General features: G+C 39.8%; 1 protein-coding gene across 1 annotated transcript in view; it reads left to right on the forward strand.

Moving 5' to 3' along the window:
- Window positions 1-656: 656 nt before the first annotated feature.
- LOC134212925 (cilia- and flagella-associated protein 20) overlaps window positions 657-27,852 on the forward strand; it is a 34,577-nt gene continuing 7,381 nt past the window's right edge. Inside the window, exon 1 of the mRNA XM_062691271.1 lies at window positions 657-1,092. Within this exon, the coding sequence (XP_062547255.1) occupies window positions 817-1,092 (276 nt within the window). The 5' untranslated portion in view covers window positions 657-816. The remainder of the gene's footprint in view (window positions 1,093-27,852) is intronic.

The raw sequence follows: 27,852 nt of genomic DNA on the forward strand, positions 1-27,852 counted from the left end.
AAATCAAATTGAAAAATAATGTTTATTAAACATAATTTGTTTCGCCCTTATCCTAAACTACGCAATAAACTTTTTCCAGTTTGACGTTTCTACGAGTGAACTGCTGTTCGGTGTCAGTTCATCCTTCCTCTCGATATGAAATGAACGTCTCGCCTCGCGCGAGTCGACATTCGGAATAAAGCGAGAAGTGTCACACGACAACGAGACGAGCATTGTCGTTTCGAGTCGTGCGAGACGCAGAATAAGCGTGAATTTCTTTAGTGTTACGTCTGTTTGTCTGTGGTTTGACTATAGTCGAAAAAACCGAGAAGCATAATACGGGATCGTAGATTGAAAATACTATTAAATGACGGATGTAAATTTTCTATTATTAGGTTATATTAAACACGTATAATATTGAAATATTGAAATATGTATTGAAATAAATTTTATTAGCAAGCTAATTATGCCAGCGACATTAAGATGGAAACACTTTACACGTTATATAATAATCGTTATGAATTATTTACTAATCGATTAATCGGGATTTTACGGCATCTCTAGTTTCTGATAGAGTACTCGAATATAATTCGCCTTAATGTTTGCAATCCGTGACACATCGATTATTCTTGTGCTGGGCGTACCTCGTGTTGTACATTGCAGCTTGTGAACTGTCAAGTAGTTGGAAACGCGGTGTAAACAAAACATTTCTGTTTCATTTTTTCGGCCCGAACAGTTTGTTTCGTGAGAAATTGTGCAAAAAAAGCTTTTCCCGGAAAAATTATTAATTCCCTGGTGCAAATTTTCAGTGAAAAGTTTAGTGTTGGTGGGAGAAGCATGTTTAAAAATACGTTCCAATCGGGGTTCCTCTCGATACTGTACAGCATAGGGAGCAAACCGTTACAGATATGGGACAAAAAGGTTCGCAACGGGCACATCAAGCGCATCACCGACCAGGACATCCAGTCGCTGGTGCTGGAAATAATCGGCACTAACGTGAGCACCACCTACATTACATGCCCGGCAGATCCGAAGAAAACGCTCGGCATTAAACTACCGTTCCTGGTGATGATCATCAAGAATTTGAAAAAGTATTTCACATTCGAAGTGCAGGTAAGAAGGATACATAACCTTCGTTGTGAAACGATTGAGATTGTAGTTCCGACGCGGCTTGGGATTTTTAAAATAAGGCTTGCCAGTGCCAGTGAACCTGAGTTCTGTAGGAGACATGCAATGCTCACCTAGATTACAGAAATCGATTCTGCCAATCGGAAGGGCATTGTACTTTGCCGTCGAATGCAATGTATTTATGTTTTGTCTATATGGGGATAGTGTGTATGAGTAATGAAAATAGTCACCAAAACGTCGTTGCTAAAACAAAGTTTCCGATGTGATCCCTATATGTGCATGTTGTTCCCTGTTACGAATATAATATAGTGGGAATAGACTTTATATTTGTTTTTTTCCTGGTTGAATAAGAGTGTTTATCAGAGGCGTCGCGTGATCAATTCTGTAACCTGTGCACTATTTTAATATTTCGAGAAAAACACATAAAAGGGGCCTGAAATGATAAACAAATAATTTTCCAGCGCGTCTTTCAATATGTTTGCTTATTTTGTTGCATCTAACTGGTTCATAGCTACTTCTTATTTTCTGAATTAACTCAAACTTTACTAAGCTTCAAAGTGATTTAAGTAAAATTAAAAATTACTATCATCAGAATCGTTTCCAATGTGACAAATAAGCAATATATCTATATATTATTAAGCTAGCACTTTCAATTCTAATTTGAATTATTCGGAAAATGAGACGAAGTTTTAAATACTGAAAAGGAAATTGGAATATATCAATTATGCAAAGACTCTAATAATAATTTGTAATTAGCATGTCATATCAGAAAAATAAAGTCTGTACAATAAAGAGAACAATGAAGTTCATATCCCTTACTCTTCTCAATTAATCATTACTCTATTTACAATTTATATCTTTGATCAATATTCTGGACTGGACAGATGTCGAGAAGTTTTCCGTCCATCAGCATGGAAACTTGCTCATAAAAAAATCATAAATTTGTGTGAACCATTGACATTTGACTTACCCCCCTCCCTAACTAAATATGTATATTGAATTTCTCGAAAAAAAAACTTAAAAAATAAATTTCTTTAAAAATGTCGACCCGTATCATATTCGCTAATTCTGCGACAATATAGATTTTCATCAGAATATGAAATGTCTGTTTACAATATGTTAATATTGTCGGATACTTCAATGTCCAATATAATAGGCGTATTTGTAAACAGGCTTTATTGCGCTTATTAGCAGATGACAATTTCTGTTTAAATTGAGCTAATATCGCGTTAGTATCCCATTTAACATCAAATATCAAAAGCGCTTTTGCTTCGCGTTGCTTGTACAAAGCGGAACTTTCGTCATGGAACGCTTTGAGGAAGCAGAAATGCTCGCGCCTTACTCTTCTCTTTCGATTTTGTTCCGATCGCGCTCTCTTCACCGAATCGCGCATGCGCTGTTTGAAGAGGCTCTCGATAGGCACCAAACCGTGCACTGCCAGCGAGGAACGCTTTGACTACCTATACATCGCCGATTGCGGTTAGAGCAGATGATCCACACATACAAAATAATGCGTGTATGATGCATGACAAAACGTTCTCGGTTGAAAGTTCCGTGTTGATGGGTGGGTCGGTTCGGTATCGTAGAGAAAAATATAACGCGTCTCCATCGCAGCATTTGGTTGCCTCACATCACATGCCGCCTTCCGTTTATGTATCTAATAGTCAAATTTGCATGAAACATCTTTCAAATGCACATAATTCAAATATATGCTTGGATTAGAAAGACAAGAAATCTATCTAGAGTTTAAATGTTGGTGATAAAATTGCAACATGTGCAGTGCACAGGTTGCACATGCGGACGCGACGCCTCTGGTGTTTATTATATAAATCAAGATCCAAAGTCTACGCTCATCGATTTGTAATGTTTAACTATAACTAATCTTTCTCGAGTTAGATCTGGTGGAGCACATTGAACGTTGGTTTGTTCCAACTTGGTACAGGCATACCTCGATAGTACGTACCCTCGATTGTACGTACATTTTACCTCGATAGTACGTACATAAAAAAATTTTTTTTTGTTCAATTTTCTATACGATTTTAGTAAAAATTTGAATATGCTTTGATCATGGCACATGCGGAGGATCTTCATATGTTACGTTATAATTTCACAACTGATTTAAACACCATCGTGAGCTTATAACGAATTTAGTAACTTTAAAAAAGCAGCGTGTCATAAATGCTTGTCAGTCTTACGTAACACATATTATATTATCATTTTAAACAATTGAAGGAACATCTAAAACAGCTGAGCGATGCGGAGCGCGTCAAAACCCGCATAAAGCAGAATATCAGCAAGAGGCATTCTTTTGACTTGGACGCGGTCGCACACGCACTCGCATGAGTATGTCATTGGCATAAGAGTGTTATCATTTATTATCAGACTAAGGCCGGAGTGGCCTGTGCTGCACATAAAAGACTTCTCCATTCAGCTCGGTCCATGGCTGCACTTCGCCAACCACGCAGTCTACGGAGGGTCCGCAAATCGTCCTCCACCTGATCGATCCACCTTGCCCGCTGTGCACATCGCCTTCTTGTACCCGTCGGATCATTGTCGAGAGCCATTTTCACCGGATTACTGTCTGACATTCTGGCTACGTGCCCGGCCCACCGCAGTCTTCCGATTTTCGCGGTGTGAACGATGAATGGTTCTCCCAACAGCTGATACAACTCGTGGTTCATTCGCCATAGATGGTACGCAGCATATTCCTTTCGAAAACTCCAAGTGCGCGTTGGTCCTCCACGAGCATCGTCCAGGTCTCGTGTCCGTAGAGAACTACCGGTCTTATAAGCGTTTTGTAGATAGTCAGTTTGGTACGGCGGCGAACTCTATTCGATCGGAGCGTCTTGCGGAGTCCAAAGAACGTACGATTTCCAGTCACTATGCGCCTCCGAATTTCTCTGCTGGTATCGTTATCGGCGGTCAACAGTGAGCCCAAGTACACGAATTCTTTAACCCCATCGATTTCGTCACCACCGATAGAAACTCGTGGTGGGTGACTTACATTGACCTCTCTTGAGCCTCTTCCTATCATGTACTTCGTCTTCGACGTGTTGATGACTAGTCCAATCCGTTTAGCTTCGCTTTTCAGTCTGATGTAGGCTCCCTCCATCCTCTTAAAGTTACGTGCCATGATATCAATGTCGCCGGCGAAACCAAATAACTGGACGGACTTCGTGAAAATCGTACCACTCGTGTCAATCCCTGCCCTTCGTATTACTCCCTCCAAAGCGATGTTGAATAGCAGACACGAAAGACCATCACCTTGCCGTAACCCTCTCCGCGTTCCGAAGGGACTCGAGAATGCCCCTGAAACTCGAACTACGCACATCACCCGATCCATCGTCGCCTTGATCAACCGTGTCAGTTTATCTGGAAAACCGTGTTCGTGCATTAGCTGCCATAGCTGGTCCCGATCGATTGTATCATATGCGGCTTTGAAGTCGATAAATAGATGATGTGTGGGCACGTTGTATTCGCGTCATTTCTGCAATACCTGACGTATGGCGAACACCTGGTCTGTGGTAGAGCGTTCACCCATAAATCCCGCCTGGTACTGCCCCACGAACTCTCTTGCAATTGGTGTTAGTCGGCGGCAAAGAATTTGGGAGAATACCTTGTAGGCGGCGTTCAGCAATGTGATTGCGCGGTAGTTGCTACAATCCAGCTTATCGCCCTTTTTGTAGATGGGACACACGACACCTTCCATCCACTCCTGCGACAGAATCTCATCCTCCCAAAGCTTGGTAATCACCCAGTGCAGCGCTCTAGCCAGTGCCTCACCACCGTGTTTAAACAGCTCTCCTGGTAGTTTGTCAACTCCAGGGGCTTTGTTGTTTTTCAGCCGGCCGATCTCCTCCTGGATTTCCTGGGGTTTCGGAGCCGGAAGTCGCATGTCCTGCGCGCGTGCTCCTAGGTTCATTACCATACCGCCACCGTTGTCTGCCATATCGCCATTCAGGTGCTCTGCGTAGTGCTGCCGCCACCTTTGGATCACCTCACGCTCGTTTGTAAGAAGGTTCCCGTTTATGTCCTTACACATATCGGGCTGTGGCACGTGGCCCTTACGTGAACGGTTTAACTTCTCATAGAACTGTCGTGCGTTATTAGCGCGGTACAGTTCCTCCGTCTCTTCACGGTCTCGATCTTCCTGCTGGCGCTTTTTCCTCCGGAAAATCGAGTTTTGTCTGTTCCGCGCCCGTTTGTATCGTGCCTCGTTTGCCCTCGTGCGCTGTTGTAGCAATTTTGCCCATGCTGCATTCTTCTCCTCAACTAACTGCTCACATTCGCCGTCATACCAGTCGTTTATCTGATCCGGAGCCACCGTACCTAGTGCAGCGGTTGCGGTGCTTCCAATGGCGGATCGAATATCTCTCCAGCCATCTTCAAGAGATGCTGCGCCTAGCTGCTCTTCCGTTGGGAGTGCCACTTCCAGCTGCTGCGCGTAGTCTTGGGCTAGTCTACCTTATGGCAGCCGCCCAATGTTTAGCCGCGGCGGACGACTCCGACGCGTGTTGTTCACCGTCGAGAGTTTTGAGCGCAGTCATACTGCAACGAGGTAGTGATCGGATTCAATATTCGCACTGCGGTAAGTGCGTGATGTCGGAGAAGAATTTACCGTCGATTAGAACGTGGTCGATTTGGTTTTCCGTTTCTTGGTTAGGTGATCTCCATGTGGCCTTGTGGATATTCTTGCGGGGGAAGAAAGTGCTTCGGACTACCATTCCGCGGGAGGCTGCAAAGTTTAAGCATCGTTGGCCGTTGTCGTTCGATACGGTATGCAGACTATCCGGTCCGATGACCGGTCTATACATTTCCTCCCTTCCTACCTGAGCGTTCATGTCACCGATGACGATTTTGACGTCTCTCAGTGGGCATCCATTGTATGTCTGCTCCTGCTGCGCATAGAGCGCTTCTTTCTCGTCGTCGGTTCTCCCTTCGTGTGGGCAGTGCACGTTGATGATGCTATACAGTCAAACCTCCATGAGTCGATATTGAAGGGACCATCGACTCATGGAAAAATCGAGATGTGGAGTAGCAAAACCTTGGAAAGCTCTTTGGAGGGACCATCACAGTAACCCAGAAAATATTTTTAGTATGGAATAAATTGGTTCCATGAGTCGATATCGAGTCATAGAACATCGACTCATGGAGGTTTGACTGTAGTTGAAGAAACGGCCTTTTATCCTCAGCTTACACATCCTTGCGTTGATTGGCTGCCACCCAATCACGCGTTGGCGCATCTTTCCCAGCACTATGAAGCCGGTTCCCAGCTCGTTGGTGGTGCCACAGCTTTGGTAGAAGGTAGCCGCTCGATGCCCGCTTTTCCACACTTTCAGATTTCTGCAGCGCTACGACATCGAAGTTGCGGGGATGTAATTCATCGTAGATCATCCTGTCGCAACCTGCGAAGCCTAGCGACTTGCAGTTCCATGTTCCAAGCTTCCAATCGTGATTCTTTATTCGTCGCCTAGGTCGTTGCCGATTGTATCGAATCGTATTATCTTCTATGTCGTTCGTAATAGTTGTTTTTAAAGGCGGCTTATTGGGCCTGCGCAAACCTCCTGTCCCGTCGGAGGACCGTCGTGTCAGTGCTGTTTAGCGTTCCACCTAAATTCCACCAAGACTTGGGCTTGTGCGCTTTGAGCGGCACACGGTCGCTTTGGCGGAGCATACTTGCGGATTCATGCAGCTTTTTATAGAGGTTTAACAGGGCCCACTGTCAAACCCCACCACATCCTAGGCAGGCGCCACAACTCGCAGATGGCCTGGGGAGGGATCGTCAAGCCCTTGGACATAGTCATGAAATTTCATGGGTATGATTTTCTTAGAAAGCAGATTAGATATCCACTTAATTGAACAATAATCATGTTTATGAATTATTTCATCTATCAAGGAAATTAGTTCCAGTTCTACAACCCTTCCACATGCATTAGTTCACCTGATCACAGATCTGTGACCTGATAGACCTGAAAATATTTCCCCGAGGAGTAAATTAATTCCATCATCGGAGACGAGCCAGCCTCGGGCTGAGAGTCTCTTCAATAAAGAAACAAAAAAAAAAAAAAAATTCCATCATGGGAATGGTGATTCATAAAATTGAATTTTCGGCGAGATATTTTACTATTTAATTAAGTTTACATTAAGTTTAGTTCCATTCTATCCACTTGTCGGTAAATTTTTTTTTCTTGAGAAACAAATTAGCAGCGTTACTAAAATGAGGAAAATTTTTGGTCGAAAATTTACTCTGAGACGTTTTACTGGGATTTCCGAAGAAGTTTTTCTGGAACAGTTTCTTCCTGGGATACCTTGGTAGGTTGGTCGAAAATTCCATACATGATTTAACTTGATATTCTATCTAAACCTGTGCGCCGATTGAAATTTTATCGACGGAGAGGCGTGATAGATCATTTTCAGCCAGTGGCAGTGGCGTGGTGATGATTGGCGACGGCGTGAGTCAGCGTAAATCAATTTCGTGTAGAGTAGAGTGGGGCAAGAGTACGCACTTAGTTTTCAATCGATCATGTGGCCCTTATGAAGCAAGCTTCTGCATATCAAATCAGTGTCGATGATTCATATACTCTTCTTTTATGTTACCCAGTGGAAAAAATATTGAAATTATTGAGATTCGTTTTAGTAGAACCCTTATTGCAAGAAAAGTAAAAAACGCACTATTACTCCACCGATGGGGTAAAAGTGCGCATCGGGTGGGGTAAGAGTACGCATTTATCCAATCATGTGCTTTAAGTATATATTAACACAAATAAGAGTTAATAACATTTAATTGATGTTTAATGAGCATATATTAGGGAATGTTTAAAGATTACGTAACTCTTAAAGAGGGAGGGGGTCCTAAAAATGTGCACTTTCATACGAAAAAACATTGTTTTTTATATATACAAAAAAACTACAGAGGTAAAAATATATATCAGGTTTCGCGTGGCGTATACAAAGGAATTTTCCTTAAAGAAAGTCCACCAATCACGTAACCGTAAATTTGGATATACCCCCCCCCTTCTTACACTATTTGTATGAATCCTCTAAAATTTATATGGGTCGTCACACATCTCGCAACCCCTGTCAGCTAAACGTTGCGTAATTTATGAATGTTTCTTTTGATTAAATGAAATTATCATTTAGATGAAATTGTGTTTTCGTACTATGTTTAGGTGTACAACAAGTCCTAATACAATTTCATTATATCGTTTCAGTGCTTTGTTCGCTAAGTCCTTTCTAACACCGAATTACTTCAACTTATCCTAAAAACTTGTGATAATTTCGAATTCTGTCCCTTTTTTCTTAGTTGTGGATCTTTACGCTTTGGAAGAAGTATTATTTCGGCCGGAGATACGAGTTTGACATCATAACTTGAAGATTCATATGCGTACTCTTGCCCCACCGGTTCCTGCGTACTTTTACCCCACAGTCCCAAAAATTATTCAAGTAATGGTTTTGACTTCTTGGAAAACCAACCTGAACCGGATTGGAGTTCTGTACCATAAAGTACTCTATACAATAGGTTTTCGAAATGGTATAATGTTCACCTAATTGAACGTATATATGGTAATGAAATACTAGTTGCGGAAATCCAATTATTTTTAGCAAAATGACCAAAAAGTTATCTAACTCCATATCTCACTTGTTGTTTATTCAAATCGTTTACAATTACACATGATAATAGTTGGCCAGAATACCTGTCAAATTGATGCAGTGCTGCTAGTTTATCTTTTTTTATTACTTCAAAAAATCGGAAACGTACTCTTACTTCACGCGCACTCTTGCCCCACTTTACTCTATTACAAATTTTGCGGAAGTTTTCTGGATGTTCCTCCAAGAATTACTCCGAAAGTTTCTCCGGGAATTCCTACGGGAGTTTTTCCAGATATTTCTCTGAAAGTTCCTCCAGGAATTGGAAGTTCCCTCCCCTCGGATATGTGATCTTGCCGCGATGGGTGGGCTTACGCCATTAGCACTGATATGGCAACCAAAGACATATCCTGTCGTGGTGGTATCACATGTTGACTATTTTTGTTCAATGCCGCGTCACAATTTGGCATTGACGCACTGATTTTACGGATGTGCATGTGATCCAACGGACATCATCGTGTCTTGGAGCCTAGAATAGTGATGCAGTGAGGTGGGCTTCTTTCCTCAGTAATAATGAAGTGAGATCTCCTCCTTTTTTTGCAATACTTTTCTGGTGTGCTCCCTGAAGATGATGAGTCGCAGCTACGCTTAAATCTAGCTAGATAGGTATATATAGAGAAATTGTTATCAACTTTATCGACATTAATAGGAAATTGACAATAATAGGATTCACTGAGTAGAAGTTTTTTCAAAACTTGGAGCGTGGCGCTTCTCTTATTTTGTTATGTCTCAAATTAAAGAGCCATAATATAAAATACCACACTTGACAACTATGGTATACAAACAAACTAATAATGGCTTCATTCTCGATAAATTTTATTAATAGATAGGGAATAGGCGTGATGAAGCTTTATTTTGCCACCGAAAAGTGAATCTTATAGATGACCACGACTTAGATGATGATAGTTGTTTTACTTGTAAGGATTTAAGACGATTAGATACGGTAGGGCAAATTTCATTATCTTCGCTCAACTTTTAGGCGATGCTTTTGAAAACTTTTAGAGTAGGTTTTTCATTTATGCGGAAACAGCCCTGGGAGATTAGTGTTAGACAAATAAATGAAGGAACGACGCAACATAAACTACATTGAGTATCGACTTAAACTGAATTACGAAGAGAACAAAAAAAAACTAAGAAAGACAATGTGATAGGAGAATTAAACAAGTTAAAACAAAATGACATCTTACGAAATATAAGACAAAATTAGAAGTAAACTTATTAAAACTATTAAAACTTGTAATACCAGACATCACTGCAATTGGTAGAAGACATAACGATAGTCACACCGCATCAATATGTGTGAGAAAATGTATGTATGTTTTTGTGAGTGTGTGTATATATCATCATCTGAAGAGTGTGTTTAATCTGTGAATCACACTATGAAGAACTGAATGTTTAATACCCTCATCAGGCTAGTTATCATTAATTAATTGTGTTTTCAAATATTTGGATCTGCTTCAGGAACAATATAGCATAAAATTTGATTTAGGAAATGAGTGGATAATTATGCTGAAGTGTTTTGGGTGATGACTGAGAAGTGCAAAATATAAATAATGTAAAAATTGATGAAGCGATGTTAGATAGTGTTGGCAGTTATGGGTCTACATTAAGTGAATAAACTCATCATTAAACACACGACTGCAATATATGTTCAACAGAATAGTAATTAGGGACTTCTATACTTATTAAGGAGTGATGTGAATTTGGAAAGGTTGTACGGGATTTTGAACAAGGATGGTTCCGAAGATTTCTCGCGTAACTTTTCAAAGGGACCTAGGTGGCATTTTTTTTCATGAATTAGTTTGAGTACTGCAATCAATAGCTTTCATGTTGTTCTGTCGATTGCGCTATTCAGGTTGGTTCATGGGGGAAGTGTTGCTTGGGACCTTTTGAAAAGTTAAGCGAGATTTAGTAATTTGATTTTGACCGTGATTTTTCGGTGACCCGTTTCTGGGGATGGTTTTCCTGCCTAAGAGAGTTATGATAGTGGAGGAGTTATGAAAGTGATACGGTGATAGTGACCGCAATATTTTTGGTGATCACGATGACTGTGCCAAGATTTACGTAATGATAGTAGGTGAATAGGATGAATGATTTCATTGCTTATACTGAGTGAAGTGACTGAAGTGATTAGTAGTGTCAGAAAAACTTATATTTTTATAAAGGTAAAAGAGAAGAAAAGAGTGAAAGTTAGTGATGTTAGTGATGGTAGTTTGACAATACTAAGTGCTTATAATGATGGGGGTGGGCTATTAAACAAATCCTTGTTTTCATCAACACGGCCCACAACAGTGACCACATGAGCAACATCGCTTAGGAACGTCTGTGTGGTGATGAAAAACGGGAGGCTCATAGAAGCCAATATGGGCGGGGTACAGTGTAGATTAATAGCAAGGGACAGCTGCCATTGTAACCACCACAAAAAAAAAAAAAAAAAAAAAAAGAAAGTTCCTCCAGGAATTGGAAGTTCCTCTAGGAATTTCTCCGCGAATTTTTAAGAAATTCCTCCGAACATCCATCTTAAATTATAGCCAAATATTTCTCCGTCAATCCTTCCAAATATACCCTTTAAATTCCATTATTCTCTCGGTGATTTCTTCGGAAATTCTTTTAGAAATTCTCTTAGAAATTTCCACATCCCCTTTCCCAGAACTTCCACCAGAAAATCATTCAGAAATTCTCATGTAAACTCCTCCGGTCATTTTCTCTAGAGTTACTCCAGAAATTCCATCAAGATCTCTCCATTAATTACTTCGAGGTCTTTCCGGCCAGAACCGACGAGCTTCGTTTCACCTAAAATTGATTAATTATTTATTTTTTACATTATTTAAAAGACGGTTAAGTATTTGAAATTTGCAAATTTGGATTCCATTTTTTAAATTAATTTTCGATTAAAGCAGAAATTTGTACTTCATATGTATGGGAGCCCCCCTTCCAGAAGAGGAGGTGTCTAATACCATCATAAGAATCTTCATCGTTCCCAAAAACCTCTACATACAAATGTTCATGCCGTTTCCTTATATACGGGCAGACAGACAAAAATTCATTCTTATTTGTATAGATTTGGTTTTACGTAGTTTACGTCGAGCGTTCTTGTCCTGTACACAACCACCATGATTTTTTTTGATGAAACAAACATATTGATATGATATGATCATGTAAGGACCGCAAGGAGCAAGTTGTATATTTGAAACTGGTTGATAGACTTTTGCTTACGAATCTGAGGCATTACAAAAGACAAAAGATGTAAATCTTGGCAGCGGACAAAAAGCATTTAAGTTCCCTTTTCCAAAATGGCCAACATTATTCAAATAGGTTGGAAATGGTAAAAGTTATGGAAATGTCAATATCTGTGTACACGGGTACCCTATCTGCCATTCAGGTCTGTTTTTTGTTGGCCGCATAAGAGTTAAGTTTGTTTTAGTATGTGTTTAAATGCTTTTGCCTATCTGTCTACATGACATAAAATTGATGTCAAGGCTAAAAATTCATATTTTTTTAACCAGTTTTGATAATTAATAAAATTTGTTCCAAATTTGAGTGAAGCGAGATGAGCGTGCGGCCGATTAATATGAATGAATTTTTCTACTGGAGGATATAAACAACCAGCATTTGGCACCAATACATTACCAGTTTTCTACTTCCATGTCTAGTTGCTGAATGGAGCAAACTCATTGCTGATAATAGAAATTGCTATGCCGATAGAAGAAACGTTGACCTGTTACTTTAATATTAAATTTACTGAGTTTGTGGTAAAAGCTGTTATATTTAGTGAACACCAATCAGAGTATGCTCTTTACAAATGTATATCAGTTAAACTGTACCTGTGTTTTAGTTTAATTATTCATTATTTTTATCATTCAATTTGGCGAATGTCTTAGACTGCCAAGAATAGGTATCTTCCCCTAGTTTAAAATAAATAATCTTGAATTTTTTGTTTTTTTTTCAAATTAATATTGTTTCGCAAAATACATGAAAGTTTAAATAAAATACATGAATAAAATGTAAATGGATAAAATACATGAAAGTTTATCTTAATTTATATGTTTTGAATAGGTATTGTTCTACATATAAAAACTCAACTATTTTATGCGTTATTCATATCAAAATGTTTTCAGTGGGTTAAATGAACTTCGTTGACTTTTCACCATATTAAAAGTTTGTAAATGAACACCCAATGGTAGTGATTTATACGGAACAAAATTACGAATATTACGAACATTACGAATAAGGGGCATTGGGGTAAAACGAGGTCTTGCAGCTTCGTGCAGTGAACTTAACCACCTCTGCACGATTCCCCAGAAAGTTCTACGGTTTGTGTCAAAATTTCAGCGCAATCCGCCCACACCGAACCGAGATATTGAATTTATTCGCGTTATGGACAATGTTTTTCCCATTGTGCACTATGCGTCGTGCTCCAAATCTCAAAAACTTTATTTAAATTAGTTATTAAACGTATTTTTAAAATTTCTTAATTATCCTAATTACTTTATATTTTTTAAACAAATGGTCCCACCAAAGATTCATAAGCTTTGTGAGTTCCAATAGTTCACCGTCTAGGACTCAATGAATCGCCACGGTCAAATGCTTACAGCGGCACACTAATAATTAATTTCCTGAAATCAGTATGGCGAAAGGCATTATTATTATTATCATTTATTCAGACTAAGGCCGAAGTGGCCTGTGCGGTATATAAGAGTCGTCTCCATTCGGCTCGGTCCATGGCTACACGTCGCCAACCACGCAGTCTACGGAGGGTCCGCAAGTCATCTTCCACCTGATCGATCCACCTTGCCCGCTGCGCACCTCGCCTTCTTGTGCCCGTCGGATCGTTGTCGAGAACCATTTTCACCGGGTTACTGTCCGACATTCTTGCTACGTGCCCGGCCCATCGCAGTCGTCCGATTTTCACGGTGTGAACGATGGATGGTTCTCCCAACAGCTGATGCAATTCGTGGTTCATTCGCCTCCTCCACGTACCGTCCGGCGAAAGGCATCTAAGGTTCGATTTCTCAAAATTAAGCACCTTAATCGAAAAAATATTTGGTAGGCGTAGTAGCGGACACCATCCTTCGTAACCGGTACCAAATAGTTTTCTATGAAAAGTTCCTTGTTTTGAGAAAACCCGCGTTAGATGTCTCTCGCCATACAAAATTCTGGCGGTTAAGGCTCAAGACTCCGTAACTCTGTTTTGAAAATTAATGACGTTATTGCTTGTTAGTATCGGTGATGCAACTAGTACGAAAAAGTGACGAAAATTTGAGGTGGGTGGAAATGGGGTGGTAAAAGCTTGTCAGCTGCTACATAATGTTGCCAGATGCAACAAAATGTTTATTTTTGAGCATTTATGAAATATTTAATATATGGAAACTTATTTTAAAATTCTTCATACACCACTGGGCTTTCAACATACAGTGTTGGGGAAAGTACAGTAAAACACTTTGATTCTCCGAATATTTACATTTTATCCGGTAAAATGTCGTGCACCGAGCACACTGAGACAGTTTCCCAAATTATTGTAAGACGAAATTATGTCTTTTTTATTCTTCATCCGCAGACTGCTTGTTTGCTGCTGCGTGAGTCTCGTGCCATCCATCCACTTTCTTGTGCGCAGTGCAAATAGAACAGAATCGAGTTGAATTAGGCTGTGGCACATAGCCTTGAAAGAGTGCTAGCCACAGATACTGATTTATTAGTTCTAATCTGGAAAATGAGTAAGGAATAATGAAATATGTATTTGCCATTAAAACCGATTATACGTTGAGAAATTATTCCATGAAAACATTGATTGTGGAGGGAGAAAATAGTAAAAGTATATGCTGACGTCTGTTAGGTCGTGGCTGCTGCTGCGGCTGCCGTGGTTTTGTTTTTTTTTTACTGATTAGGATGAATGGTACGGTAAAATGACTAGGATGAATGGTACGGTAAAATTAAATATCAACCATTCTCCACCCTGCCAGCAGAAGCTTGCATAACCTTTTCTTTTTTTTCTGGTTGATTTGATTATTTCGACAAACCGCATAACTATTTGATTAAATAAATCTGGCAACGATGAAATGATGGTTCTTTTCTTGTAGATGCATAAAGTTGTTTGCGTGTCGACTAGCATATTCGATGTATTGTTTTGATATTACCTTCTCGTAATGTGTTACTTAATATGAGGTTGAGGTACCACCATTGGTCACCATTAGTGAATGAGTTCGTGGGAAGTTATAAAGCCGGCTTCGTTGACGGCCGCTCGACAACGGACCAGATCTTTACTGTACGGCAAATCCTTCAACAATGCCGTGAATACCAGGTCCCAACGCACCATCTGTTCATTGATTTCAAGGCGGCATACGACAGTATAGACCGCGTAGAGCTATGGAAAATTATGGACGAGAACAGCTTCCCTGTGGAAGCATACCAGACTGATGTTCCTGTTGTTCAACATTGCGCTAGAAGGTGTCATGCGGAGAGCCGGGTACGATTTTCTTCGGATCAATTTATTTGTTTCGCGGATGACATGGACATTGTCGGCCGAACATTTGTAAAGGTGGCAGAACTGTACACCCGCCTGAAACGTGAAGCAACAAAAGTTGGACTGGTGGTGAATGCATCGAAGACAAAGTACATGCTTGTAAATGGAACAGAGCGCGACAGGGCCCGCCTAGGAAGCAGTGTTATGATGGACGGAATACCTTCGAGGTAGTCGAGGAATTCGTCTAAGTTGGATCCTTACTAACGGCTGATAACAATGTTAGTCGTGAAATACGAAGGCGCATCATCTGTGGATGACTATGGGCCTACTATGGGCTCCAGGAGAAACTGCGGTCAAAAAATATTCACCACCGCACCAAACGTGCCATGTACTAGACGCTGATAAAACCGGTAGTCCTCTACGGACATGAAACATGGACAATACTCGAGGAGGATTTGCAAGCACTCGGAGTATTCAAGAGACGGGCGCTGAGGACCATCTTTGGCGGTGTGCAAGAAGACGATGTGTGGCGGCGAAGAATGAACCACGAGCTCGCCCAGCTCTACGGGAACCCAGTATCCAGAAGGTAGCTAAAGCAGGAAGGTAACGATGGGCAGGGCATGTTGCAAGAATGCCGGACAGCAACCCTCCAAAGATTGTGTTTACTTCCGATCCGGTAGGTACGAGCCGGCGTGGAGCACAGCAAGCGAGATGGGCAGACCAGGTGGATGGAGATATGCGGCCTCGAACCGTGTATTGTGGCGTCAAATTGTTGATTCAGTGTTATCTGTTTAGATGTAAAATTAAAAAATGAAATGAACTATGAATAATAATGGCCATGTGATAAATAAATATAAATTGATAAATCATGGAGGAACACTCACAAATTAAACTGATTTTTACCAGAAAAACTTTAAAAAATGTAGAATTTTAGGGGGAGTGGATAATTTTTTTTACATACTGTATAGTCGACGACTGTCAAGCTGTGGAACAACTTACACACTTAGTTTTTATTTCTGCAGCTTGGCAAAAATCCGCACAGCCGTGATATTCCGGCAAAATGATGTTGGTTAGCTGATTTTCGGCAAATTATTTGCTGATTTTCAGAAATTTTGACAGAAATCTCGGCAAAAAACATGTTTGCTGGGGCACGGCTGTGTGAATCTCGGTAAAAGTTGACCATTTCGCTGAGATCCCGGTAAAAAAAATTAAGCTGGATGAAGTTAATGCTCTATATGAACTAAAACTCATAAAGCTGCTGGGAAGTACTAAAACTCATAAACTCATAAAGCTGCTGCCGAACTTCTCAAACTTGAAGTGAGCCGCTGCATCAATCGATCCACCAAATTATGGAGTGAGTGCTACACACTTAATTTTTTTACCGGGATCTCAGCAAAATGTTGAACTTTTACCGAGAATCGCACAGCCGTGCCCCAGCAAACATGTTTTTTGCCGAGATTTCTGTCAAAATTGCTGATAATCAGCGAATAATTTGCCGAAAATCAGCTAACAAACGCTATTTTTGCCGGAATATCAGTTATTTATTTTGCTGGCGCACGGCTGTGCGGATTTTTGCCGAGCTGCAGAAATAAAAACTGAGTGTGTAGTAATGGACGCCTCAACGACTGAAATTTGCTTCAGTCGCTCCGCTAGAGCGAGCCTCTTGATAAATGGTAGTTCTGCTGCACCAGATGACAAGCAATAGGTATCAGCAACGTGTTTCGTACTAAAACTAGCCAAAACATTCATTTTAACTACTAAATCATTTTAAAATGATGTTGCTTCCAGCGTTTTATTTGGGGTTTTGTTCAGGGGGTCAATTATATGCACGGGGTTGATTACTAGCCCTCACTCCCTATTCAAAAATATGGAAGGACGAAGAATTTCCTACCGGAAGGTTGGATGGTATCGTATGCCCGAACTACAAGAAAGGGCATAGACTGGAATGTGCCAATGACATAGAGATCACCCATCTGAACTCGGCGTACATAATTCTGTCGCGTATTCTGTTTAACACATCAAGACCGCTTAAGGTGCGGTTAGGAGATTTGGCGTATACGTATACAGACGAACGGCATTATCTTCATACGGTCACACATGCTTCTGGGCATTGTGGACGACATCGACCTCATTGGAATCGATTGCAGAGTAGTGGGGGTTTTTGTACCAGTGAAGAGGAAGATGGCGAGGATAGGCCTAAACATTAACTCTACCAAGATAAAATACAGCAACAGTTCGCTAACTGGGCGCGTTTTAACTGTACTGTATTTTAACTGGGCTTTCGCTAACTGGACCAAAGCCCAGTTAAAAAGCAGTTATCCGTCAAAAAACATCAACAAAGACTCGGTGACGAGGGGACTCTGAATGGTATATTTTTTAAGCTTCATGTAAAACACGATCACAACAATGCATCGTGATTTCCCTCGTCAGCCCAGTTAAAAAGCGGCGTTCGGTGTTCAGCCCAGTTAGCGAATGGTTGCTGTACATGGTACGGGTAGAGATATACGTAGACCTAGGTCCTGCCACATGCAGATGGAAACGAAATTTGCTCCGTATAAATTTGTGATTCTATCAGTGGCATATTACGAACATGAAGGGTGGAAATTAAAAGAGGTGGACTGGAAAGCTTTTGGGGTTTCCAAACGAAAAATGCTGCGTACCATGCCATACTCGGTAGAAAACTAGAAAATGGCGCTGTCGCATGAATCATAAGCTGTAGTATCAAGTATACAAAAGAAAATATTGCGAATGTTGGAAGAAAGAATAGCGAAAATATGCTGGCTGCACCGGTGGAATCGGATCTGGTAACTCTAAACCTACGGGGAAACTGGAGAAACATCGCTTTATGACCAACGATTATGAAGCTCTATAACCGCCACGCATAGGTGTAGCCAACCAGGCAGGTACTTTTCGGTTTTGAAAAAAAAATAATAGACAAGCCATTTTCAAGCATTGAGCAATTTTATTACAATTCAGGAATAAATATCAAATAATCCTACAATACTTTAATACAAAGTTTTTCTTCATGATTACTACACCGTTTACACATTACTACATTACTACACATTACTTGTAGCTTTCTATCACGCCAGGATCCTACAGTGTTTCATAGTTCTCTACGTCTGGTAGGTGTCGTGTAGAAAATTATTTTTTTTTGTTCTAAATGCTGTCTGCATTTGATTAGCTTACATTTTGCATTAGGTACACTCCTGTTGTCAGATATGGAAAAACTTGAACCAGTATACCCATTTATACTGACTAGTTGTTAGTGATCATTTGCCACCGATTAATATTAAAATTTAAAGATAAATGAGATTGGGTTTCGATCATGAGTTTTAGAGATCGATGTCCACGTAGCGCTTTATCAAAGCCACGTGCACGCCGCGGTAAAAAGACGCACGTGTGCACCGGGAAAGCCGCGATAACAATATCATAATTTCATATGTTTAACGTCGAAAGACTTCACTTTTCGTCTATGTGCGAGGAAATCGCAGGAGCGCGCCGCACGAAAGGGCACTCGCTTTGGCATGCGATAAACAGTGATCCTGAATTGGCACCCACGGAACAGTTTTGTAGCCGTTTGAATTTCATTAACACACTGCACCAGCACATTGCGGTTCAGCTGGTTGGCCTGAACTAATCCGGTGCTGCATCGTTTCGTGGGTCCCCTCGAAAGGTAGTCTATTTGAAGTTGATCCAATGGGTGTGTTCGTAAACCTGAAACGTAGATGATTGCAAATTAGATGAATAAATTTTAAAACTCGTGGAATCCATTCTTACATCTGTTTATGTAGAAGATAAGCTCTTCAAATGCATATAAACGTGCCAGGCTTTCTGAGATGTCTAACTCTTGTGTGTTTACGTTTCCTTGAAATAATTTATTAAAAGTGACTTCCATAGTTAGCTTTTTATTATTCCCAATAGATTCAATTGTTTTATTTAATACATTGAACCACTGCGGTTTTGGTACAGAATTACGCGTTGGAGTCATATTAATAAATAAAGTTCTTTTTTTATGAATGAATAACATTTTTGCGCTTTTGGGTGATTTATATAAAAATGTATACATACCTATCCTACAGATGTACCCGAGGCGAAAACTCCACAAATATACCTATACCATGGCGGCAGTGACCAAATTTGCTTATCCCATAATAGATACGCATTTACCAGTTGTGGCAATATTCTTAATTTTGGCTTCTATTATGGCCAATTCCATTGTTTTCTTATGGAATTAACCATAATGTTACCACTAATGCGATAACTGGTGCAGAGGAGGACAAAAATTAGGCAAAGCTATTTTTAACAATTATGTTTTGTTTGTTTTGGAGGAGATTGAAGGTGTTATCGTGTCATATGAATATGGTTCACTGATCAAAAAATGTTTTATGGTGATGATATGATGTGCCACTTGGTGTAAAATGCACTAGTGTGACAACTGGTGCTATGACCACGATTGGTACATCTACCATAGGTCATTCAGACTACGCGCTATTTCATATAAAGTAGAGCAACCTGTCGGTAAAGTGCGTATAAACCCAGTGCACAGTGTTTTCTAACCCAGGAATTCGTGATCGAAAATGTTTTGGCCATGAAAAGTTGATTTTAGAGGCTCAGTGACTTCGGAGAAAAGTTTCAGTATGTTAAGCTCCATATTTCGGAAAAAATTTTTTTTTTGACTAATCCCCCTAAAAATGAGATGGAAATTCTCTTTCCTCCAATTATGATGATACATCATTGGTGTCTTCGAAAAAGTTGTAGAAAAAGTTTCTAGGAAAAATTTTGCTATATAAACTTTATTTCTATCTGCTATAGAAGTCGAGATATGGGTCGTTATTTATGAACGACCACCAAAAAACAGGTTTTTCACGATACTTTCGTCAATATATTTTTTAGATTTTTCAAATGTTCTACAAAGATCTCCGTTGTGATAAAAAACATGAACCTTTCGAAGACAGTTTCTTCTTATTTTCAATATTGACGAAGTTATTGACGATTTTTTGTTCAAAAATGAGCATTTTGACATTAATTGCATACATGTAGGGGCAAAATGGGGCAGAATTTTAATTAGGAGATTGAACGTATAACTCATGCACTAACGGTTGCATTGCAACATGTATGTAACTTAGCTTTCCGTAAGTACCGTATGGATATGTTTTCTTCTTCTTGTTATATATACAAAATGAATTGGTCTGTATTCCGCATAACTAAAAACGGCTGGGTTCAAATTTCTTAATCACAATTTCCGATGGGCTTACATAATATTTTGTTATGTAAAAGTCACGACTTAAACTAAAAAAATAAGAAAAATTCAAATTAGAGTTTGTATGGGTATTTTGTATAGGCATATCACAACACGCATTCTCACCTACTGTGCAAGACAACGTCTGCCGGGTCATCTAGTTCATGATAGAAACACTTACGCCAGACCTATGTCTTGTTTTAATGTCCAAATTTTGAAAATGATTATCGAATCGACGGATATTTTACAGAGAAATACCAATATATCGGGATATGGTATTTCCAGAGAATTCTAAATGAAAAGAAATAAACTAAAATTTTTGGAACACTTTTCTATTAACCTGTTTTGCAATATTGTGATGTTTTAGACGTAGCAAACCGGCTTTTTATTATTCCGGGATGTTTCGAAAAGTAAATAGGTAAAATAAGTACCTTCGAATTGCTTTTATAAAATTATATTTAACTGTATGGTGATTTCTAAAATAATACAATTTGCCCAAATACACTGGGGTCGCTTTTTACGTGACTTTTTGATGATTTTTTTTTTAAATTACGCGTTGTTTCTTCCCACGGAATTTGAAATTCATGTCAGTTCTGTAAAACATCCATTCATAATCATTTAGAAAATTTTGTATTTGGCTAAATTATAGGTCTGGCGTAAGTTTAAAGACTAAAGATGACCCTGCAGACGTTGTCCTGCACAGTAGGCGAGAATGCGATCTACCTTTTTAAAATTTCCATACAAATTTTATTTTCAATTTTTCATATTTTTTCCAATTTTGGTCGAGATTCTTACATGAGAAAATATTCTGTAAATCCGTCGGACATGTTGATAAACAAATTTGCTGAAGAAATGAAGAAAATCTATCAAGCCGTTTCTTAGTTATGCACAATACAGACCAATTAATTTTTTATATATAACAAGAAGAAGAAGAAAAATATGTTCATACGGCACTTATGTCAAGCTATGTCACATATATATGCAACCATTAGTGCATGAGTTATACTTTCAATTACCTAAATAAAATTCTGCCCCATTTTGCCCCTACATGTATGCAGTTAATGTCAAAATGCTCATTTTTGAACCGAAAATCGTCAATAACTTCGTCAATATTGAAAATAAGAAGAAACTGTCTTCGAAAGGTTCATGTTTTTTATCGCGACGAACATCTTTGTAGAACATTTGAAAAATCTAAAAAATATATTGGCGAAAGTATCGTGAAAAACTTGTTTTTTGGTGGTTGTTCATAAATAACGACCCATATCTCGACTTCCATAGCAGATAGAAATAAAATTTATATAGCAAAATTTTTCGTAGAAACTTTTTCTACAACTTTCTCGAAGACACCAATGATGTATCTTCATAATTGGAGGAAAGAGAATTTCCATCTCACTTTTAGGGGGATTAGTCAAAAAAAAAAATTTCCATGATATGGAGCTTACCATACTAAAACTTTTCTCTGAAGTCACTGAGACTCTAAAATCAACTTTTCATGGACAAAACATTTTCGATCACGAATTCCTGGGTTAGAAAACACTGTGCAGTGGTTTGATTTTCGCCGATTAAGACCTTTTTAGCTTCTATGGACCACCCCATAGACAAATTCACAAAAAAATTAAAAATAAATTCAGGTGATATTTGAAAAGTTGTGAAAGTTCAGGTTAACCAAAAAATTAGCGGATTCCAACCGTTGTAAAAAAAAATAATACGTTTTATTCAAAATACACTTTATCAATCGGTAAAGCTTTTAGTCTAGATAGTCTATTATGAAGCTACATTACATTTTTGATCAATCTACTACGGACGAACTACGCATATTTAGATTTCAACGTCGCATTATTCGCTCATCAAGTTAAATGCGACACATTGAAAATGTCCCAGTTGAGGAAGGGTATGCAATAACACACTTTTTCCTAACGAAACAAAACGAAACGAAATTTAAAATGTCTGTGTTGATTCGAAACGAAACGAAACATAGATTTACTTTCGGGACTTCGAAACGATATGAAATCAACGTCCATTTAATTCGAAATTTTTCGAAACGAAATTTTATTTTTTTTTCACGGAACTTTTATTGAATCGATTTTACATTATGTACTCAATTCTGATTTCATTTTCTCAAAGTCAAATAACTGCCTTGCGACAAAATTGAATTATAATAACAGAAGAAGCAGTCTGTTTATAATCGCCGCGTTCCCGTTTACCATTTGCGATAAGGCAATGGCCCAGCATTTGTGCCGCTTTCAAATGAATAATTCCTGTTCCTGAACTGTTCATCGTAAAGTGGGTGCTCCCGAATCTGATCAATTTATTATCAGTTTAGCTTTATATCAACTAGTATGTATATAAAAATATAGGAATTGTGGAATTTTTTTATATTCTGATTCAAATTCTATTTAAAACCTTATTTCATTAAAGACATATGTGATTGTGCTGAAGCATACTTCATATTCATTTACCAGCGTGGTTTTATGGCGTTGAGCTAAATCTAAACTAGCATATACGAATATGATATATGCAGATAGATAATTGTTAATAGCATACATTTGCTTGCTAGACGAATCCTCAGCACCTTTTTTTTCCAATTTCGTTTATTTGGTAGGCTCAGGCGTGTATAACACTTTACGGAGCCATTGTTCTTTGTGATATATACAATCAATATCATTTTATTATACGGTTAGTAAGAGGGGGGTAGAAGCCAGCGTACTCGTGGTGACTCGAGGTTAGTTTACAATGTTTAAGGATGGACGGGGCTTTGGATTTGGGATCAGGAAATTTCAGCTTCTCATCCGGACATTTGGCGTCAGTGACGATGTGGCGTGTCGTCGTGCTCGAGGAATGGTTCGACCGGGAGCATCTTCCGGATGGCAAGAGCTATGGAGCTCTACGGAACAAAAAGGCAGAGACAGAACAAAAAAAAAACTTTAAAGAAAGAAAAAAAAACAAAAGGTTAGATTTTGATATCAGAAGCACAAAGAAAACTATAAATGGCCTGCATATAGACAACATCACGATCTCCCAAAACACCGCGAACTTCCCTGAAGGGTTGTTTACCTCGGGCCACAAGGGTATCCAATAATTGCTCTCTGGAGGCGTCATTTTCCGAGCAGGGCCAAACTACGTGATCGATGTCATCATAACCGGCTCCGCACCTACATAAGTTGCTATCGACAAGGTTTATTCTGTACAGATGTGCGTTTAGTGAATAGTGATTAGACATAAGTCTCGACATCACGCGAATGCAGCCTCGACTTAAGTCCTCACCTCTGAACCACGCTCGCCCAGAAACTTTTGGAACTATGGAAAATAGCCACCGTCCAAGTTCGTTGTGTGTCCAATTTCTTTGCCAACTTTGAAGAGTATTCTGACGGACTAATGGGAAAAACTCGTTGCTCGAGTATTGTCTATCATAAACTTCACCTTCCTGTGCGCCCACCTTTGCCAGCGAGTCTGCCTTCTCATTGCCGTAGATTGAGCAGTGAGATGGGACCCAAACAAAGGTAATCTTGAATGATCTTTCGACCAAAACACGCATCTGCTCTCTTATGTTTGTAAAAAAGTAAGATGCGTGCTTAACAGGTTTCATCGACCGGAGTGCCTCGATAGAACTAAGACTATCCGAGAAGAGGAAATAATGGTCTACGGGCAGTGGATCCGTTAATGCGAGAACTATCAGTGAAATATCTGTTGTTGCAATTGACATGTTCATATTTTTCTGAAAAAAGGGAGGGAATAGATATTTGTCGAAGATGATCTGGTATTCCTTGAATAGCGTATTTCATGGACAGATCGTATTCAATTGAGGAACTGTTGTTGGTGAAGTGAACTCGAGGTGGATTATAACACGGAAGACAAAGATCTGAAGAAATGTAGTTGAGATAGACTCTAAGGAATCTTGAACGACAAGTCAGTTCAAGCATTTTATCGAAGTTATCTAAGACAAGTGTGTTACTTGTTCCACATTTGACGAGTATTCTAAGTGAGAGCTCCCAGTAACGGTGCTCTAAAGGAGTGACTCCAGCAAGCACCTCCAGGCTCATGTTATGCGTCGAATGCATGCAGCCAAGGGCAATACGCAAACAACGATACTGAATTCGTTCCAATTTGATCAGGTGGCAATCAGCTGCTGAGAGGAAGCAGAAAGAGCCATACTCTAAAACAGAGAGAATAGTCGTTCTATAGAGTTTGATGAGGTCTTCCGGGTGAGCACCCCACCAGGTTCCGGAGATAGAACGTAGAAAATGGATCCTTTTCCGGCATTTTTGTATCAAATACTCAAAATGGAGTTTCCAGGTACATTTAGAATCAAACACGACCCCAAGGTATTTAGAAGATAATGATTGGTTGATGTCATCATTCAACAGTTTTAGTTTCAGTTGAGCTGGGTACCGCTTCCTAGTAAACAAAACCAACTGAGTTTTTTGCGGTGAAAACTCGATCCCTAGATATCTATCAAACAGTCAGATTATCTAGGGTACTTTGCAATGGTCCTTCCTTTCCCTTTTCGAAATCCAAACTGAGTATTTGAAAGCAATGCATTTTCTTCGACCCAATTGTCGACTCTTGAAAGGATCATTTTCTCCAATAATTTTCTCATGCATGATAGCATGGCAATCGGTCGGTATGAATTGTGATTAGACGCTGGTTTCCCAGGCTTTTGAATAGCTATTACTTTGACCTGTCGCCATTCAGGTGGCACAATGTTGTACTCCATGAAACAGTTGTACAGGTCAAGTGATCGTCTTTTTGCGATATCTGGGAGGTTTTTCAGAAGATTGAATTTGATGTTATCGCATCCCGGAGCAGAGTTATTCGATGAAAGAAGAGACATAGAAAGTTCCAGCATTGTGAATGGTCCACCCAAAGAACCGGGATCAGTGACTGATTCTCGAAATAGCGGTTCTGCTGGTACGGAATCTGGGCAGACCTTTTTGCGAAGTTGAATATCCATCGATTGGAGTATTCTTCACTCTCATTGGTGGAAATGCGGTTCCGCATGTTGCGAGCCGTTTTCCAAAGTGTTGTCATTGAGGTTTCTCGTGATAGTCCTCGACAAAACGTCGCCAGTAGCTACGTTTTTTGCCTTGAGAAGATTTTGAGTTTTCTTTCGAGCCTCAAATACTCTTCAAAGCTCTGAACTTCCGTGTTTACGGAAGGCCTTGAAGGCATCAGATTTCTCAGAATACACCTTAGTACATTCATCATCCCATCCAGGAGTGGCTGGTCTTCTGATGACAGATGTACTTGGAACGCGTCGTTTCTGAGCTTCTAGTGCGCTTTTGAATCAACTCAATAAGGAATCGATATTCATCCAAAGGTGGAAGAGTATCAGTTGAGTCAATACCAATTTTTACCGCCGATGCAATTTTTGCCAGTCAATGTTCTTCGTGAGATCGAAAGGAACATTAACTGGCTCAGATTGTTGATAGCCACTCTTAATTGTGGTGACTATCGGCATATGGTCACTACCATGGGGATCTTGAATTACCTTCCACGTGCAATCTAATGATAGTGAATTTGAACATAAAGACAGATCAATACGGCTTTGTTGACCATTTGGTCCTATTCGAGTTACTTCACCAGTGTTCAAAATATTCAAATTGAAATCGTCACACAAATCATAGAAAATAGGCGCTTTATAATCGTCATACATTTAACGGGCTTGGTAGTCATATGGCTACTGCTTCTGCCTCATACGCAGGAGGTCGTGGGTTCAATCCCAGGTCCGTTCCATTCTCCTACTTTGTATCTTTCTCTTTATTTCTCATGTTCTAGCAATCGCTAGAACTGGAAATGGACTTCCATACCGTTTCCATTACTATTCCTATATCTTCAACTTGAGTATTCTATCAGTAATCTGCTAGAATTGGAAATAAACTATAGAGCTCGTTTCCTACATCCAATTAGAAATTCCATCAGTTACATTCTCCTATCTATCACATTGGCAGCTCGTTAACCAAGACGGACCTCTGCCTCTCCAACCTAACCCAGAAATTCCAACAAATTCCGCATGAACTCGTGGCAAGTGCAGAGGTATATTCGGCTTGCAGTGGGCGAGTGATTGCATCATCATTTCCTCCCCTTTCCCTACATTGACTTGCATTCTGACGTGGCAGGCGCCAGTATGACTTAACAAATGAGATCACCAGTACTTGTACATTGAAGATGTGTGCTAGTCCCAAGCAAACATCTGTTGGTTCCCTGTGCAAGAACAGCTGATCTGGTCAAAATGGAGTAGCAACTACGAGCAGTCAATCAAGCCCAAGCCCAAGCCCAAGCTTTATAATCGTCATACATTTCGCCCCATCCAATACCATGTGCGTTCATATCACCCAATATCAATACTGGAGATGATAGGAGGGAGACTGCGCTCCAAAAATGTCGACGATTAATAGAGGCATTTGGAGGAATGTACACTGAAGCTATGCAAAGATCTTTATTCTTCACATTTACTTGGCATGCGACGATTTCTAAGCCGGGAACAGTCGGAATGGGAATTCTGTAGAAGGAGTAGCATTTTTTGATCCCCAAAAGAACGCCACCATAATGATCATCCCGATCTTGGCGAATAATATTAAAATCGTGGAAGTTGATTTCATCTTCAGAAGAAAGCCATGTTTCACAGAGTGCAAATATATCGCAATCGGAATTGCGAATCAAAAACTTGAACACGTCTTATTTATTTTTCAGACTATGACAGTTCCACTGCAGCACAGTGATTGTATCTTGGGTATTGGCCGTATTATCCATCGAAAGATACAATTCCTGCAAGAAGGGGCCATGAAACAGTGAATTGCTTCAGATAACTTTCCACTGTTGGTATAAAAAGGTCAATGATAGGCCTCAATGAATTCGAAATATTGAATAAATTCAAAAAAAGGTCCACAAGGTCCTTAAAGGAGATCAATCCTCGCTTGGACGGAATACTTTTACTAGAAGTGCGAATTACTTTTTTTCTTTCGTTGATTCTCCTAGCCGGATGTTTCTTCGAAACATCGGATTTTGGCAATGGCGGGAATACCTTACTGCAACTAGGATCAAAAGAAGCAGTAGGGACAGGTTGCTTCGGGATTTTAAATAAACCCCCATTACCTTCAGATTTTGCCAAGCTTTTATGGATGATTTTTGTTCTCTTGCGGCGCGATCCCGGGGAAGACGGTTGCTTCCTCTTCTCGGGCACGTGTACCTCCGCAGGATCATCCATATCGGCTGCGTCAGAGTCCAATTCATCAATGGATATGGAATCATAATAATCACTTACACGAACGGTGGCTGAAATAGCAGTCGATGCAGTGGCTGTGGCGGATGTGTCTTGCGACTTAACCATTTCCGCATACGACTGCTTGGAGCGCTGTACCAACGAGCGCTTCACTTTTTGGGTGCGCTTTTTGTACAC

This window comes from Armigeres subalbatus, chromosome 2, assembly GCF_024139115.2.
Source record: "Armigeres subalbatus isolate Guangzhou_Male chromosome 2, GZ_Asu_2, whole genome shotgun sequence".
NCBI classification, from domain to species: domain Eukaryota; kingdom Metazoa; phylum Arthropoda; class Insecta; order Diptera; family Culicidae; genus Armigeres; species Armigeres subalbatus.